Genomic DNA, 19,218 nt, shown 5'->3' with positions numbered 1-19,218 from the left:
GTACAGGCAAGTCAGTCAGTGTGTCCATAAACTAGCAGACCTAAATCACCCAAACTGGGTTTGGAATGCAGCATTTTGCTCCTTTCACAAACACATTTGACTTTTCTTTGTCACTAACCTCCTGGATTACAGATTAAATCATTATCATCTATTCTGCTTTTCTCCTGAGGCCTGAAAGTTCTCCTCCACTCTCCCTAGCTGAAAAGGTTCTTTAGTTATGCAAAACTCTCCAAAGTTGGGTAACTGGCAACTTGGTAAGATCCAAGAGCAGAGAACTGGGGGAAGGTGTAGGAGAAAAGAAAGCACCTTCTGATAAAACACAGATTGAGAACTTTGATCCAGTGTTCGAAGGCAAATCAGAAGGACTTAGAAAGATCAGTGACAGTAAGCAAGGAAACTGTCCTTAGCATAGCAATGAGAGAACTGGGACAGATGATGATCTGACTTGTGTGAACACAGAAATAAAGATAACCTTAGAAGTATTGGGGAGAAAAAACATGGCAAGATCTACTCATCACCTAAATACAAAGAGCAAGACAGGGAGAACCAGTTAATTCTAGTGGTACAAGACTGGAAGATGAAGGATGGTGAAGCTGTGAATAGCAGAAGGGTGTTTTACACACCAGCTGCCCTTGTGGTTCTGAAAGGCACAAGGAATGCCTCAGATTACAAGCAGAGGAGAAGCTGTGCCCTTAGGTATCAAATCTGCAGCCTCCTCTTTTTCTCCATGTGATGACTGTGACTTAAATAAAAACTGATTCTCCATCAGAGGACAGTCAGACTAAAGATAAGTCTAGCAAAGCAAAAGGACAAGCAAGAGTCAGACTAAAGATAACACTCAGAGAGAGAAAGGACTTCAGCTTTGGACAGCATGACGCCCCCTGGGCTCTACTGCACAGACTGCTGCATAGCTACAGAGCTTGCAGAACTGAAGCGCTCATTGCCATGCTGACTAACTCCATAAGCTCCTTTGCCACTAACCTAACAACAAACAGCATATTCCTTGGCAGGAAAGTCACCTGGATATGCTGTGGATCTTGTAGAAACCTCTCCTGCTGTTATGACAGGGCTTGTGAATGACAGTGCTGGATACCTAAGACATGACATACAACTAGCATGCAGAAAGGACATTTAGGACTCCCCTGTGCACATCTCAGTCTGATTGAAGAGTATCAAGGCACTTCGTGGTTGAAAGGACTAAAAAACACATAGAAGTTACCAGGACTTCTCTGTAATACTTTTTTTTTGGTATGTTGTGAGAGCAGAACTGTCCCACTTCACCAGGCTCTTATTTCATGTGCCTTCAAACAAAAACTTCTGGGAGTGCACACAGTTACCAGTGAGAGATGAAGAAGTGATTTCCACTTGGTTCATGATTCTTAATATTGGGGAATGCCACTGGAAATGCTCTAGACAGTTAACATGTTGATCCAAATTATTTGCATTGGAGAATTTTAAGCAAGTAAGATGAGATTATCTCTTGTCCGCGCATAATGTTTTCTAATAAGACTAAGGATAGTGGAAACATCTACATTGCTGAAAGGACTAACTTTGTGTCAGTAGAGCCTGAAGTGAATTCTGGTCAGATCCAGAAGACTGGTAGATTTAACATGCTAGTTCACAAATATCCATTAAAGACAGGTTTATGATGTGAATCCAATATGCCCTGACAGTATTTTAAGTCTTATGAACATTTCTCATCTAATAGATTCTGTATGTATCTGCCACCCTGCCACAAATACTAATTCATTTGTAATATGTAAATTGATCTAATAAATAAACTAACTGGCAGATTCTCTTAATTGACACTTACTATGGAACCATCATTCAGTGGGGATGCCTCCAAGAAATTAGGCAACATTTACAAGAAAGGACTGAGAAATGTCTTAGGTGTTATGAGGAAAACCAACTGAAGTATACACTTTATGCAAGCAAAAAAATGGGATATGATCTTGGCATGCAGAAATATGAGCATATTAAGTGACGGTTTCTCTCACAGGACTGAAACCATCATTAGATGCTCCTGGTGTTACCCTTAGAAAGGAAACTCAAAAAAAGGAAGAGAAAAATTACTGATGATTGAAGATACAGACAAATAGGGCTTATGAGGACATCTCTGATTAAATTTATTTACCCAAGAGGCTAAGACACAATAAAATTTTGGTTTATAATTTCCAGACTCAGGACATTTCTGATATTGTATCAGCTATGCAAGGACTAGAATGTCATTGCTTTAAGGATCAAAATCTTAGATAATGATATGATTGTAAGAAAGATTCACTTTAGCATCATGGTCTCCAAAATGTCACTTGCATAAAGATCCAAATTAATCCCAATGGCTTTTACTCTATGAAAAGTTAGTTTGTAATTTCCCATTTTGACAGGGAAATTCCACAATACTTTTTGGGTTGCACTATGTAGGATGCTACATCAGTGGATCTGAGCGGCTTCAAGCAGTCTGTGAAACCATTGCCCTAAATTCAACAGCCACAGGAGAAAAGAAAATGTTCTTTACTTTGCTGATGCTGATCCTGAGTTTGTTGCGATTCACATCTGTCTCTTCCCAAACTTCACCCTCATTGAAACCAGTGTTTGGAGCCTGACCAAGACCTTCCATTGGTCGGCCTGATAGAATGGGAGGAGCATTCTCTTGATCACTCAGATGTTCACCCTGTAGGACATCCTCAGTGTTCTCACGAAGCAAGTCCCCAGGTACCGGAGTGACATTAACCACTCTATGGAAGAGACAAGAAGAAAGGTCAAATTATCAGTATATTAAGGAGGAGGCCTATTACACTGCTGCATAGGAATTCCTTTGCAGCTTCTAGGGTATTACCAGGTTGAAAAACAGGCAGTCCAGCTTTATCCCAGGTATGACAACTTGAATCACGAGGATTCCATCCAACATAAAGTCACAAAGACAGTAGGATAGATTAGTGAAAGCCTCTCGGGACCCCTGATAAACGTCTGCAAACTTATTCAGAAGTGCCCATTACACAGCATTTAGCCTAGAAGAAACTTTCCCCCTTTGCATGAGCACATGGGGCTCAACAGGCCTTACAGCTTTTATCTTCTATAGTATTATTATGGATTATTGTTATCCCTTACTGTCAGCCTCCTCAAAAGCACCAAGACAGACCAGTGAATTAAGCATTACCATTTTTCATCTGAACTCTGCTCCATCTCTTGGCATGAAGCTCTGTGTGCACCAGCACATGAAACACACTGTAAAGGCTGAGGATTTGTGTTCAAGGAGTGACCAGTGCCTGCACTCAGCTCACTATCCCATCACAAATCCACTCCACAGCAAGGCATCAAGTGCCTCACAGCAGGTGCTCTCACAGAAGCTCCAGCCATGTGTGCCATATAATGTGCAAAATATACAAGCATGTGGACTCCACTGACCCTGCCTAAAGGCCTCCAGACATCCCTTAATGTCACTCTAACCCACACATTCATTCGCAGTAGAAAATGCGTTTTCAGGATAACCAGAGTCTGAAACTGGGTTCCATCACCCTGGACATATGTTAATACATAAAAAGTCAAATCAAGCAATGACTGCCATCCAGCTCCAGCTTCCTAGGATCATAATGGTCTTGAAATCTTAAAAAAATGAACACATTACTGAGCTTGTTGTCCATAGTCTGACTGGCACAACTGCAACACTTACCCAAACATGGCTGCTGTTTGCCTGGTGTTTTGCTGTGGTGGAGTTGAGGTGCTAGTGGACAACAAGATATCTGTACCAGCTTTCTCCCAGTCAAAGGCTTCATTTTCAGTGATGCCTCTTTCTTTCATGCTGTTCTCGAAAACGGACATGATCAGCTGGAATAGATTTACAAGAACAATTTATGCTAAGTAGCTGAGAGTGGCTCTCACAAAAAATCTTAAGTATGTGCACAAGGACCCAGTGCAGCTTATAATTTCCAGCTTGCCTATGAGAGGTACTAAGAAATCAAAGGAAATGTTACAAAATTGCAGCAGTTGTTTCTCAGGCTGGTTTTGGCTTGGCAATTGAAATTTCTTCAATTTATAAAAGAAATGCATGCAACATTTTGACACTGATTTGATGAAATCTTGCAGTTGGCTTGTACCTCCAACTCTAAATCCACAACTTCAGCTCAGCTTTCCTGTAGACATACGCAGAGTAGTACATTTGATATGTCGAGTTCAAAATTGCCAGAAGACATAAACACAACAGGAGTCCTAGGATGCAGACTCGTTGCAGTGTCTGGCTCAAATACAGCTTAGTTGTGAGCCCTATGATATGTTTATGCACAATGAGGCCTGACACATTTGGTTACAGAAGAAAATAAAACTGCAAATCGAATGGTAAAATTTTCTTTATAAGATGGCAGGTACAAATACTTATGCTGACAAGGCTTATGCTTGTTGCTTTCTAAGAACTGATATTCTTCAAGAGAGAATGAAACTGTCAGTAGTGCTCCATGCACCAATGCATTACCCAGAGAAATCTGATGTTCTGCTATCAAAGGAAAACTGATACCTATAGGCCAACAAAACCGTATATTATAATATAGGTCCTATATTTCTAGTAAAACTATTCAGCTAAATAATGCAGAACTGAGCCTACAGTCTATATGGAGAGAGAATATGGCAGCAAATGCATTTGGCTTATAGTATAGAATTAGCACTAAGTTATGAATAAAAATTACCATGAACAAACACCCTATTTGTATTTATATTCCAGTTCTGTTTATCAGCATGGCCAGAAGGACAGGAGAGCCTAACATTTCCTACCACCTTCCACCAAACTGCAGTAAAATGCTGAGTCATCTCCTCCTTTTTGTGTCCTAGAACCCTAGAATTAGGTGCTCCACTGCTGCAATGGCACTATGTTTGACTAAAAGAATTCCCAGAGTTGACTGTCAGTCAGACCAAGGCACAGGTAACACCTTTCCAGAGTGGACATGACATGGCAGGGGTAGCAACTTCGTGGACTTGAAAAGGATTTTTCTGGTATGACAGTTAAATATGATAGGATTGTGTTTCTGCTTGTTAGCCTCATGCCACACTGTCCACTCTCACCTCTATTGAAATGGGCATTAATTTGCCTAATTAGCATTGAATATATAAGCTTTTGGACTCCACCTGTCTTCTGGCAAAGAACACACCAATTACGTGAGCTACCTTCCTTGCTCATTCAAACTCGCCACCTGCTAATTTAATTTGGCAGTTCCTCATTTTCATATCAGAAGAAGCAGAACAAAATCATTTACCATTCACTTCTTGCCATTCTGCCTTTGATTTTAAAGATGTCATGCACGTCAGTACTCTTTTTTCCTTTGTTTCAGAGTGTAATTAGTCTTTCCTAGTCCTAGTCTAATTAGTTTTTCCATATCTGAATCTATCTCTAGCCTCCTTGGTAGCCTTCCCTATAATTCTGACTTTAAGATATCCTTTTCAATATGCAGGAATGGAACTACAGACAGTATTTAAGAGTATGATTCACGCAGATCTACATGATAGTACTGTTTATCCTCTAATGCTACTCTAATTATCCTTAGGAGTGTATTTGCTTTCTGACTGCTACTTTGGCAAGGATTACTGTGAAATGACTTTTTGAAATTAATATCTCCACATTCTTGAAGATGCTTTGTAAGGACTCCATTATATTCATAGACATATGCCCTTTATAAAAGCCATACTGGCTTCTCTTCATTGGATCATCCTCAACCATCTGTCCACTAATCCCAGTCTTTATCACAGCTTTGTGATGGACATGTTAGTGTCAGGAACTGGTAACCTCTGAAGCCATTTAAAAATTGGTACTGCTTCTGTCACCTTCCATTCCTTTGATACGGAGGCAATCTGAAGTAAGAAACCATATGCTAAAATTAGAAGTTCAGCTGTCTTATTCTTAGCATTCCTTCAGGCTGTCAAGAACCCACTCAGTCAAAACAACTTTTGTCACTTTCTTCTATAACTTATTCTGTAACTCTTGCATTTGACTTTGCAGGATATTCAGGATTTAACAGCCATCTACTCTACTCCCTGTAGGGTCTTTTTCACAGGTTGAAGTATACTAGTGTCCTCAGCTGCCCTAATTCTCAAGTTATTCCATGGTCTTATTGAGTCTTCTCAGCTTTCTCTGAACTCTTTGTATTTCTGATGAAAGGTCAAAACTTCAGGAGGAGAAGCGTGAGAAACTGCACAGAACAGTCCCAGCAACAACCACTGCTCCCAGAAAGTCATGCAAAGAGCTACTGTATCCTGCCTAGGTATTTTCTGACTGCAGACACATTATTAGGGATCAGAAGAGTTTCTACAATCACTGTAAGCCTCCCATATTGAGTTTCCTTCTGCTGGGCAAGACAATGCGCAAGTCCAACTCTTTGAGTATCAAAACTGCTTGTGGGATAAACAAGAGTCCCAACATGTTTCTCGATTAAAGATGGTAATGTCCATGAGGACGTAAAGCTTAAAGTAGTAGCAGCATGCCATATTTTGGGCTGATGCCTCAGAGAATGAGAGAGAAGCAGCCAATTATGCAGAAATTACCCATTAAACTGTCATAATACATCTTGTTAAATGCCTTCTCTTAGATAATGGTTGGGAAATTAATCACAATCCTGAAATTTCAGGTGAAAAAGGTGCCAAAACAGTCATGGATTGTCCAGATGCTCCAGCCTTAAATTCTCTGGGGCTCATCCAGGAAGATGGAATCTTTCAGCACAACTTTGGGCATATTAAGTTGCTCTTGCTCAAGTTTTTGACCTGCACTGTAATCTACAACACAGTATTTAAGAATAAGGCACATCTCTTAAGTGGCAGAGGTTCCCCTTTTGGATAAGGGGATGTTCCTGATATATGGTTTCTAAGTCCAAGAGTAATGACTGGAATAGAAAACACTAAACATGTGATGGAAGATTTCTAGTAACTTGCTGTCCTCTTTTCAACTGGAATAGAGTTAATTTTTTTCCTAGCAGCTGGTACAGTGCTGTAGTTAATCTTTAGAATGAGAACGATGTTGATAACACACTGATGTTCTAGTTGTTGCTCGGTAGTGCTTACCCTAAGTCAAGAACTTTTCAGTGTCCCATGCTCTGCCAGTGAGGAGCTGCACAGGAAACCGTAAGGGAGCACAGCTAGGACAGCTGACCCAAACTGGCCACAGGGATATTCCACACCATAGAACATCATGTCCAGGATATAAACTGGGGGGAGTTGGCTGGAAGAGGCCAATTGCTGCATGGGGACTGGCTGGGCATCAGGCAATTTTGCATCATTTGCTTTACTTGGGTTTTATTTTTATCCTTTTTTTAAAGTTATGTTTATGATTATTATATACTACTTTCTTCAATTATTTCACTGTTCTTAACTCAACCCCTGAGATTTTTTCTTTTTCTTCTGATTCTCCTCCCCATCCCACTGTGGGGGAAATGGCAGTGAGTGAGCAGCTGTGCAGTACATAGTTGCCATCTGGGGTTAAACCACAACACATGGTCAGCATGAGAGAGCTCAGACTGGCACTGGTTGTCCATAGGGAGTCTTTCCCAAATGCTCTGACAATATCTGGTATTGACTGGATCTAAAGGAAGAGGTCCATGTACCAAACTCTTACCTTTCCACACCTGCTGTGGACATGTACAAGACACCCATTCTCTTATACAGCAACAAGTGATGTGATCATTTTTCCTTGAGTAAAATGCAATTCACAATGCACTAACTGAGGGAATATGATGGGCTCTCAGGCAAAAGCACTCAAATTTCTATAATCTCCCAGGACCAAAGGTCACTATTACTTTTCTGATACTCACTGCAAAAAGATGAATCTTTGGGGAGAGAAGCCAGGCACCTCCCCAGCCACACTTGTAAGTATTTCTCTACCAGCTGGACTGTATACAACTGCAGTAGAATGTATTTTCTTTTCTACTACATCCTATCTTTGCTGTGCCAGGGAAGAGGCATGTCTCTTGCTGTCAAATGAGTCAGAAAACCCAATAATGTTACTCTAACACCCACATCCTCCTGCTGTGAATGTTTGAAAAGTTTGATCCTAACCATGAACCAATACTGACAATGATCCATTAAAGGGACATGCCTGATGTCTGAAGCCATGAGCCCAAGAAATGCAAAAACACAAGGTGTAAGAAAGATCCATCACCTGACAACTCAAGACTTTTTATTCTACCATCATTTTCTTCACCTCTGCTTAGGCAAAGCTTGTGCCATCTATCCATCAGAAAGTAGTGGTCTCTGGTCACACTGAGTCTTCAGTTACAGCCTGGTATCTCTCTCTTCTGACATCATTTCAGGTGGCCAAAACTGTGATAGAATCACCATTCAGAATGAAGTGTGCTTAGGGAGGATCTAAAATGGCAATGAAATGCAGACGGCTACTGACAAACACTTTGATGTCTTGACCCTGGGGCATAGAGGTCAAAAGTTAGAAACTAGACACTTCTCATGGACCTAGAGCCACAGCCTGTGACTAAGTACGATTTTGGCAACCTTCACACCATAGGGAGTAGGTCTAGGAAGAACAGGCTCACCTCAGCTCACATCAGCTTCTGGGTCCAGCTAAGATCACTAGCTAACTAAGAGTGAACCTGCTGCAGTCACATGATGGAGTAATCCTTTTCCCCCAAGACAGGTGACTACTTGGATGTTTGAGGGCATTGGCTCTAGTCCTGAGTGCTGGCAACATCATTTTTATGTGTTAAGGATTATGTTCTTCCTAGTCAGAGCTGGTAGGGGAAAAGACTAGTGTGATTACTTAAATGAGGCAACTGAGAGAGAACCATGGTGGCTACCAAGAGCAAAAAAACCCTAAAAAAGCAACTGTATGGGACAAGAGTGTGGGTAGGAGAATTGCAAAACTGAGAGACACGAGGAACTAAATTTACACAACACAGAGAAACAAACATAAGTCAGGCTAGAGGGTGGATGGAGAGAGAGAGTGGCTCCAAGTGGTGGAAGAGGACTGGGTTTAGGGAGTGTTTTTGTTTGTTTGTTTTGTTGAGGGTTTTTTTTTTTGGTTGTTGTTTTTTTTTCCCTAAGCAACAATACAGAGAAAGAAGGATACGGAACCTGGGAAAAGTCGTGGGGGTCACTGAGATGAAGTATCTGCATTGTCTTTCACCCCTAAAACTTTTTTCCTGCAACAGTGATAAAACAAGTACAAAACCAGCAGATGCAGTTGCTTTTTCCTTTGTGCTGCACAACGGTGGTAAGGGCTACAGGCGTTTTCAACCCTCTCCTTTTCCCAACCTTCACACCATGTGTCTGCTTTGATGGACAGTACCAGACACTCATGGTGGCAGAGCTGAAGAAAAATATTGCAAACTTCAGGGCATGGACCACTTGGAGCAAAGAGGACAGCAGAAGTCCCCTATTTTCTGTCTCCATTTTTACTAAGGAGTACAGCTCTTCTTACATGCATGTCCAGCCTTTTTCTAAAGCCAAAAGCATCCTATGATATCCAGCATCCTGCAAAGCCAGAAGATATACATCAGAAGTTAGAGAGATAATCCATCAGAATACAGACACTGAGGGAGGAGGAAGTAGTCAGAATGACCTCATTATTAGATGCTTATAGTGTTTATGCACTACTTAAAAATTATGGAGGTGGGAGAGGAAGGATTTTACCAAAACTTCATGCTACTGCAAAAGAAGCCAAAGCTTTACTTGCTACACAGAGATGGGAACAATCAAAACTGCATGGCCACTGGATAAAACAGATTGAACATTAGAAAGTCTTAGGAATGAAATGGAACACTGTAAGTGCAGTTTATCACTTCATGGGGTTTGTACATTTTGAACATGCAATGTGACGAGCTCCCACCTCACAAAGGTACATTTGGACAAGGTGCAGAGAAGGACACAACCAAAGTGAAGAAAGGTTTCCTTCTGGGCAAAAAGCAAGTAGACTGGGATCCTTCAGTCTGGACAAAAGAGTAACTGACAAGCAATACCATGGAGGGCTGCAGCATTCTGTGCGTCTGGGAAGCAGCAGAGAGGCTAGAAACCAGCATTCACAGTTATGTCCAAGATGTAAGGGCCACTAAGTCACACTGCAAGGTGGCAAGTTTAGAACAAACTGAAGTAAATGGTTCTTCTCACAGCAAGAATTAAGCTGTGGTGCCTTCCTGTCACATGGCAGATGCTAAAGGTTTACATGAATACGGAAGGAGGCTGGACAAGTTAGAATCAGGGACAGTTTGGGATGGAAGAGACCTTTAAAGGGTCATCTAGTCCAAACCCCTGCAATGAGCAGGGACATCTACTACAGCAGGTTGCTCAGTGCCCAGTCCAGCTTGAATGTTTCCAGGGACGGATCATCTACAACCCCTACCCATTCCAGTGTTTCACCATTCTCATAGTAAAGAATTTCTTCTTCATATCTAGTTTAAATCTACTCTCTTGTAGTTTAAAACCATTATTCCTTGTCCTGTCACTACAGGCCCTGCTAAAAAGTCTTCCCTGTTTTTCTTAATAGGCCACTTTAGGTACTGAATGGCCTCAATACAGTCACCCTGGAGCCTTTTCTTCTTCAGGCTGAACAACCCCAACTGTCTCAGCCCTTCCTTATAGCAGAGGTGCTCCATCACTTCAAGGAAGACAAATTCACTGGAGGCTATGAAATACAGACACATTTTTGGTTTAGGAGATTCTTGATCCTCAAGCTTTGAAAGTTTTCAGGGGACATTTCACTGACCACTCATTCTTTAATAGTCCTCCCAGAGCCAACACTGTTGGAGACATGCCACCAGACCAGACAAACATTTCCTTCAGCCCAGTAAAGCTGCTCTTTCATTCAGAGTCATCATCTTCACCTGGTGAGTAGAATACATCTTAAACTGAAATATATTATAGAGTTAAGAAGGGAAATAGTGATCCATAACTTCAAATGATATTCATTTACGCTTTATTCTGTCTCCTTATTTCTAACCTTGTCATTCCAATTTTCAAATAAACTATGAGCTCCTCAATTTCCTTGATTTCCCTGTGGGTCTGGTACTGGTGACAAATTTGAATGCCATCCTTTCACAGCAATAAATCCAGACAAATTAACATAAAGACATCTCTGAAGCTGAGATGTTTGGAGAATTTGCTGTCTGAAGTAGGCCTTCAAGACAAGTTAGAAGAATCAACTGTTTGGTGGAAAGCTGCAGATACCAGTGTCCACCAGATTTTTTGGGGGAGTTCCCAGCTTCATGCCCAAGCTGCACTTGCAAGAAACTAAAGGCAAAGGGGGCAATTCACAGCCTCAGACAAACTCCCTACTGTGATAGCTGTTTGAGATTTGCACTGCACCAGAACTGTCTTGAAACATCTCCTTCCCTTTCCATCTCAAGGATGGCTTTTCAGTACCATTAGGACACAATTATTTTAAACTGGAATAGAATATAAAAGGATGTAGGCTCAAAAAGAGCTTTGGATATCTCTAATACACCCATCTGCTCAAACCAGTGGTAATTAAAAAGCAGATCAGCCTCCTCATCCAGTTGACCTCTGGAAATCCCCAAGGATGGAAATTCCAGAGCTTCTCTAGGTACCTGTTTCATATTTAAGAACCCACATTCTGATTTTCCCCCCTCTGCATTTAGTCACAGTTACCCTTGCTGCCTCTAGTCTCCCCACAACTGTCCTTGAGGCAGTGTAAGACAGCAGTCAGACATTGTCTTTGACTTTTCTTGTTGAGGCCAAATAGATCCAGACTCCTCTGCACCTCCTCAGTCGACCTCCATCCCCCTAAACTTCTCCATCTTAGTGGCAAATGTTATTTTTCTACTTCACTCTCCTGAAAGTATTTGCCTTTTTTTAACATAATTTTTTAAAAAAGTTGTGGTTGCTATGCTACAACATGTACATGGCTAAAGTACAAAAGCACTGTTGGAGAGAGTTTGCTGGAACAGCCTCCTACCACTTTCTAGTACTAGATGTACTACCAACAGAAGCAGGCACTCATGTAAGACTGCAAAGACCTGCTATTAAAAATGTTATTTCCATCACTCTGTCTTTAGTGTACACAGAAAACCACTGTGATAAAAAAATCCAACAGAGAATCAAGTTGCTCCAGTTATACTGTGTTAGTTGAGCTACTGCAAGTCATCACATACACACTGACAGCAAAAAACCCACGTTAGATAAATATTGAAGAAACAGATAATAATGGCCAATGTCCATATGATTCTGCAAGAAAACCAAGGGGCTGGTGCGCACCATTGAACTGTTGGTATAGGCTCTTTGCAGACCTTGGCAAGCTGTGCTAAAATTCTGTCACATTTGGAGTACCTCAAAAATTTTGTGTTTTAATGAAAGCCAAAAGTACTGTGCTGCTTGGAAAGAGCTTTCTGGTGTGGAGGACAGGATTATTTTGGACAGGGTGGTGGAAGGAGATGAAAAAACTTCTGAGATTTTGAAGAACTGTACAGTCCAACCTTTTTCTCCTGCTGCTAGGAAAGGTATTCCTCAGCCAGATATGAACATGTGCATGGAAATGTTAAAAAATCCAAATGCCAATCCGGAGTGTCATGCATCACACTGGTAACATAGAGAGGCTCCTACCTGATAGTCTGGTTTGGTGAAGTAGTCCAGGCTTGCAATATGATCCAGAAAAAGGTGGAACTCTGAAGGCATGTGTTTTAGCAGCATTCGGTGCTCATACTTTTCTTTTATCATGCCAACCTGCTCCTGAAAAAAAATAAAATATCTCAGAGCCAAGAATCTCTTCTATTGCCTCACATTTATACAGACTTCTAATTCCTGGAATATCACCTAGTCTTATTTGTGTAACACAGCCTCTTCCTAGACCCAGCACTGTCTCCACATACTTCTCCTGTTTGCTGCCCCAAGCAAAAGGTGGTTGATATCTGCAAGCAGTGGTCAAAGGGGAATCCTGACTCAGAAGCACTCCTCAGAAGCTGTCCCTTTAGCAGAGCCTTCTGCACAGGTGACCTGTTTCTTTCCAGGTATTTCATTCTCTAGCACAAAATATTTCCAAGACAACATGAACAGTTAGCTTTTTTCTGTTTAACTTTCCGATTCCAATTCCCGTTTGGCTTGCTTGGCATAGCAAAGCATTATCCTCCTGACTTTCTAAAGACTGTTTATTTTTCAAAAGGACAGCTCAGTTCTTCCACTATTATTATTTGCTTTGCAAGAATAAAATGAAAATAATTTGATCAAATATGATTAACAATATGCATAAAAACTGTCAAACCACTCCAAATAAGAAAACCCCCACACTGTGCATCAGAACACACAGAAGCAGGTTAGCATCTTGCAGTAAGATCTGATGAAAAGCAGGCTCTAGCTTTACATAAGCAAAAAGCTGCATTGAGCTGCAGGAGGAATAATAAAGAGTCATAATAAGAAGAATGTAGCACCCTCTTTTAAGTACAAACAGCAGGTTTCCTACCTTATCTTTGATTTTTCGCCATGGAAGCTGACCCACTGCAAACTCCACCAACATGTAAAAGAGGGACCACAGGTCATCATGTCTACCCATCTCCTGAAGAAAAGAGAGACTAAGGCTGAGTTCCATGCCGCTCAGTAGTCCAGGTGTGCTCTCCAGATGAGCTACCTCATTTTAAAAGGCAGGAAGAGAAGACATACTTCCCATTCAATGATTAAAGAAGCCAAATTAAAGACTAAATATGTGAAAGCATTTATTAAACTTGGCAATGTCAATAAAGTCACCTAAGAATCTCATTTGTTTTCATTTTTGTGAATATATGAGCAAAGGGATATTTTTTTTATACACAATGAAGCACAAGTTTTCCACAGGACTCTTCCCTCCCTGAGTATTCCTCAGGAGTGAAATACTTATTAATGAGATGTGGAATAACCTAGATTAAGAAAAAAATCCCAAACTGTGTGTAGAACATATTTTTTGTTATTATTTTTAAGCCTGAATATCATTCAAACTCTTCTCACAACACCACAGTTGCTCAAGGGCTTTTGCAAAACACTCACTATCAAGCACCACAACAATTTCCAGATTTATAACATTTCCACTCTCCTCCTGGGCTAGCAAATGGGAAATTGAAACATGGGGATTAAGGCTTAAATTGTCAAACCACATGAACTCATTTTTGTGCTCAACATCCAATGTCTAGAACATGATTTCTCAGAATAGACTGCATTATACAGCAATTTTTTTGTCTAAATATAACTTCAGCTGATGCCAGCTACAGCTGGCACTATTCAGCTCTTCCAAAAATGATACTTCAGGTTTCTCAGTGTCTCCCAGGAAACTGAATGAATTCATGATGGCATTCAACTGCCCTCCCCTTTTCCCTTCCCTAAGAAAGCTTGACAATTTCTCATATGTCACTGGTCATCCTACAGACACATCCCAAAAAAGGCCAGAAACCTGGAAGTAATGCAGGAGGGCTGATAGTTTCCATCTGGCAAACGCTTAGCAGCAGAATCACAAAACTTACTGTTTATTGTCTACACAGGAATATTACTGAAATAGGACACAGGAATGTTTTGAGATTCCCTAAGAAAGCTTGACAATTTCTCATATGTCACTGGTCATCCTACAGACACATCCCAAAAAAGGCCAGAAACCTGGAAGTAATGCAGGAGGGCTGATAGTTTCCATCTGGCAAACGCTTAGCAGCAGAATCACAAAACTTACTGTTTATTGTCTACACAGGAATATTACTGAAATAGGACACAGGAATGTTTTGAGAAGAATGTGGGATGAGGCTTCTGGGAGCTTTTAGAATGAAAGAGGCCAGACAATATGTAAACAACGGTCCTTTGCAGGGGAAAAATAAACCTAGCTTTCACTCGGTGGCTCTTCACCTGACAGCACAATGTTAATATAAAAAATTGCAAGTAAAGAATGGATTTGGAGACCTGTCACTTGGTAATTCACTGGCAAATTCTGCTAGAAACTAGCAGAAAGCATCCTGGCATTAACCCGATTTCCCTCTCAGTGTGGGAGGGTTTTTTGCCCTTGAAATTGTCTAATAATGTAGTAATTACAATTTTTAAGGCTGCCAACTAGAGAAGATCCAATAACTGAATCATAATTTTGATTTTACAGTCAACAGCCTTGACCACCTAATGTGAAATTCATCAGATATACTAACTTCTGTAGGCAACAAACCAGAACTCACACCTCGTACTCCTCTGCTCGTGAAAACAGGTTTCTGAGGAGAAATAATCTTACTCTTAAGTTCTTATAACCCAAAAATACTCACTCGGTTTTTGTGTGCATTCACTGATGCATAGCGAACAGTTCCTCGAAAACCAGCAACATTGCGAGGCTGAAGGGAGACAAGAGAAAATCTCAGAGGCAGAGCAGATGACTAAACCCCCTGTACAGTTAACTCCTGAGGACTTCTTGTCTATACTGTTATTTTGCATGTACCCAAGGGATACAAAGCTCTTCCTGCCTTCTATTCTAGCAACCAGCTAAACAGACAGCATTCTTCAGTTCTGTGTTTCTAGAAAGGCTTGGTTTACAGAGAAGGCAAAGTGATAGGTTAGAACAGTAATAGTCTAGGCATAGAGGCAAGAACATTATCCAGGACCATAAATTCCATTTTACACTCTAGGTCAAGGGAAAAGCTAGTACAGAAGCGCAAGTGCAAAACTGAGTCATGATTAACATGAGTTAAGCCAAGCCTGAAGGCAGCTGGTCAGGGCGAGAATGAGGATCACCTACTATGACCAAGGCAGGTGACCATACATGCTTGCTGAGACTGCTTGTCAGCATCTTGTGGAAGACTTAACAAATTAAGAACCTCTGACTTTCAGAGTTCCTGCTTCTTTCTAGATTCTTCTCAGTATATCCTAAACCATGTATCTTTATTTTCTCTTTCTCTGATTCTCTTTTTCATGAACTTGGGAAGTGAAAGCCTTGGGAAGAAGGCAGTCCTCCTGTGACTACTCCTTCAGCCAGGAGGCATAGTTTTGGAGACAGCGCAGCTCTTCCAACTCTTTCTGCTGCTGCCTCCACAACAACATTAGACGATGTCCATTCACTTAATGATGTCATTGTTCTGAAAATAATGACATCCACCAAATCCTTTCAGTTGAAGTAGAAGCACCAGAGTTAGCAGCAGTGCTTTCAAAATTCTTGTGGCAAAACCAGGTCCAGGCTCAGACTTCTTCCATCATAAGGCCAAGCTTGGGCAAAGAACTAAACATACTCATAATGAAGATCCTACTCTAGCAGAAAACTGAGCACATTAATAACAACTCTAATTGACTAACTTGTCCCACTTAGGTCACTTGATTCAGGTTTGTTGTTTCAGTCGTGCCTATGCTTTCAGAACTAGGCTTAAAACTCTGGGGCACACACCCTTCCGTCACTTCAAATATGTACAATTCAGTTGCTTCCCTTTGGGTACAGGGACGTTGCTCTGAATTTCAATATTCTCAGAAAGAATAAAACTGAAAATGTTTTCTAAACAAGCTCACCAACACTGTACCGCTAACACATACCCATATGGTGTACAATGTAGCTCTTACGTTATAGTGACTCCAAGCACAAAAAGCTGCAAGTCTATCTTACAGCTCCTTTATGCTAATCAAATACTCCACAAGGAGAACCTGTATGCATATCCCAAGCACTTAATCCAGCATTTAGCTACTTATTTAGCAGCAGGTAATAGTAGAGATATTGTATTCACAATGATGTACCTCATTCCTCCTGGAGTATGCAATTTAGGATTCTCACTGACAAATGACTGCAAAATACTTCTCAGAATTCCAGTGAATTTGCTGATGTGAGTTCTGAATAGCCCAGAATACTGGCCACTGGGAATACAGGTGCTGGAATCAGCCATCACCAAAAACTTCCTCTACATATCCAAAAGCAAGAGGACATTCCTCTTTTCTATTATGAATGGAAGTTAGTGTGTTTGGATACTTTCCATGAGCCATAAAATAAGAGTGTATTGTCAGCATTTCTAATATACAACATGCAGTGTTTTCAGAAGAAATATTGTTCAATATTTGCAGTGCAAGGGAGTTTGTCTTTCATGTTTTTTCCCAAACTCAATGTCTTCAGTTATCAACTGTGTATGCACTGAACCAAGTACCACGTGTATTGGTTCCAGTATGGTTGGCAATGTCTGAAAATCATTTTAGATCAACACTTGCTATTTCAGGCAGACAGGCTATCTTTGCAGTCTTTAATTAGATCTGTTCTGAAATCAAAGCTAGGCAGTTTGCAAATGTATTCCCTTCCTCTTTCAGAAGCAAACCAAAAGCCCAACCATCTTTTAACTGTGCATCTGTCCCACAGCCAACATGACCGGCTGCTCCCCAAGCCAGTCCCACAGCTGAACCCAAAGGACTCTCTCTCCAGTCCTGTCCCGTGTGGTACCTCAGTGATGGGGAAGCACATCCAACTTTTCAAGACTTTGCAATTGTTTTCACAGGACTTTCAGAGCTTTGGACAAAATAGGCAGATGCTAACTGTGTAACAGCATGCTTTTCTCTTGAAGGTTGCACCTCTTTTAACCATATTTGACTGCCCTGCCAGTCACAAGGCAATTAGCCATGCCTTTTCACTGTGTCACTAATCACTGCAACCAAGTATTTCCAAGGCTGCGGAGATACTTTGTCTTTGATTCAAACAATTAGCTCCTGCCTGAGCATTTGTTGTAGCACATATTGTATACCCAACTATTATTGATTGTTCTTCTGAATTCATCAGCATTAATTTTCCAGGTGATTTCTTTACACACTTCATTTCTTCCAGTTAATAAATTTCATCCCACCACTGCATTGTGCAGCAGTGGAAAAGAACCTGGATAAAGCACCCTTGCTGTCCAGTCCGGTCCACATTTGACACAGTTAGGTACTTCAGACTATGGAATAACATATAGCCCAATCAATTTGAATCCCCAAAATTATAAAAATGCAATACACTAGCAAGTTGAAATACAATTTTAAGCTATACATTATTTCATTTTTAATTTTTCCACATGCATATTACTAACAAAAATGTTATAAAGCATATCTCTTCTTGCATTCATATTGTGTCTACCACAAAGTTAAAGTACTTTATCACACAGACCTGTCAGGGAGATGACAGATACGAAGTATATTGCATAGTATTAGAAGCTTGGTTTGAAATAAGTTTCAGCTTGGGAGAATATGTTAGATCACTATCACAGCAAAAACTATACTCTGTGCTGCTTTCACTGTATTTGCCATGTAGACTACCTCACAAAGACAGAACTAGCTAACAAAATCCTCTACGAAGTGGATGCATTGTTCCAGACTGTGCTCTTCTGCACCCATCAGCTTTTCGTCATCCTCCAGTTCAAACACTCATGATCATTTGCATTTTAAGTGCCAACAGTGTCTCCCTTATATTTCACACGAAGTCTGTCTTTCCTGTACACTCCCTTTATTTCAGACATCTTCTTATTTCCTTATTAATCTGAACCCCTGCTCCTTACACCATGTTCACTCATAGAGATTAATCTTTTTCATTTTGCCTCACTGGTTCCTAGATTGATATTTCAGATGTTCCATTTTCCAGCTTCCTTCCTAAAAGCTTGTATTTGGATGCCAGTACTTTCCTCCTGCCATTTCTTATGTGTGTGGTGCTCTTATGGTACATGACACTGGTTCTCCCCAACTTTCTGGAAACCTGTGCAAACACCTCATGAGAGCAGTCACTTTTGCCCCTGGCAGGCCTGCTGTCAGGTAGGATCATTAACCCATCTCTTCTGGAATCAGGAAAAAGACTTTCAGCAGTAAGAACATGAAGAGAAAGTTAGTGCAGATCGAAGAGAAGGTGATAAGGGGAGAGAGGAAATGCCACAGATCATGGGAAGCATTTGAAGATATATCTTGGACTGAAATGACTTGTTGAAAAGTCTGGGATAAGAAGGAAAAGTGAAAGGAAGTTTTAGCTGAACTAAAAGGAAGTATCTCTGAGATTTCTAGGAAACTGCTTCTTCAGTTAGGTTCATGGTGGAGATGCAGGGATATGCATCTCCACCTTTTCTGTTGGGGACAAACTGCACCTTTTACATGCATTTTGACTTGCTAATTTAAACAGCATTATTTTGTAGAATCATTAATGACAGCAGCATATTTTATCCCAATGGAGAGTCAGAAATGAACACAGGAAGCTGGAGCCAGAAATGTAAGACAAGAGAACTCCCCTTCCCTTGCGCCTGAAACTACAGAAGTGACAAAATCAGTCTCTGTCACCATCCAAATACCTGCCACCCCCTCAGGCAGAGTCCCAAGTTTTCTAGGCCT

The 19,218-nt window shown here is 40.8% G+C and overlaps 1 protein-coding gene across 1 annotated transcript in view; it reads right to left on the bottom strand.

The window, feature by feature from the left end:
• TTBK1 (tau tubulin kinase 1) overlaps positions 1–19,218 on the bottom strand; it is a gene marked incomplete at its 5' end in the record, with an annotated part of 72,448 nt that overhangs the window by 36,987 nt on the left and 16,243 nt on the right. Inside the window, 5 exons of the mRNA XM_009071741.1 lie at positions 2,516–2,735; positions 3,671–3,825; positions 12,535–12,660; positions 13,388–13,480; positions 15,186–15,251. Coding sequence (XP_009069989.1) covers positions 2,516–2,735; positions 3,671–3,825; positions 12,535–12,660; positions 13,388–13,480; positions 15,186–15,251 — 660 coding nt within the window. The remainder of the gene's footprint in view (positions 1–2,515; positions 2,736–3,670; positions 3,826–12,534; positions 12,661–13,387; positions 13,481–15,185; positions 15,252–19,218) is intronic.

This window comes from Acanthisitta chloris, unplaced genomic scaffold, assembly GCF_000695815.1.
Source record: "Acanthisitta chloris isolate BGI_N310 unplaced genomic scaffold, ASM69581v1 scaffold9413, whole genome shotgun sequence".
NCBI lineage: Eukaryota > Metazoa > Chordata > Aves > Passeriformes > Acanthisittidae > Acanthisitta > Acanthisitta chloris.
The sequence above is the reverse complement of the archived record's forward strand: the minus strand, read 5'-3'. Positions and strand labels throughout refer to the sequence as shown.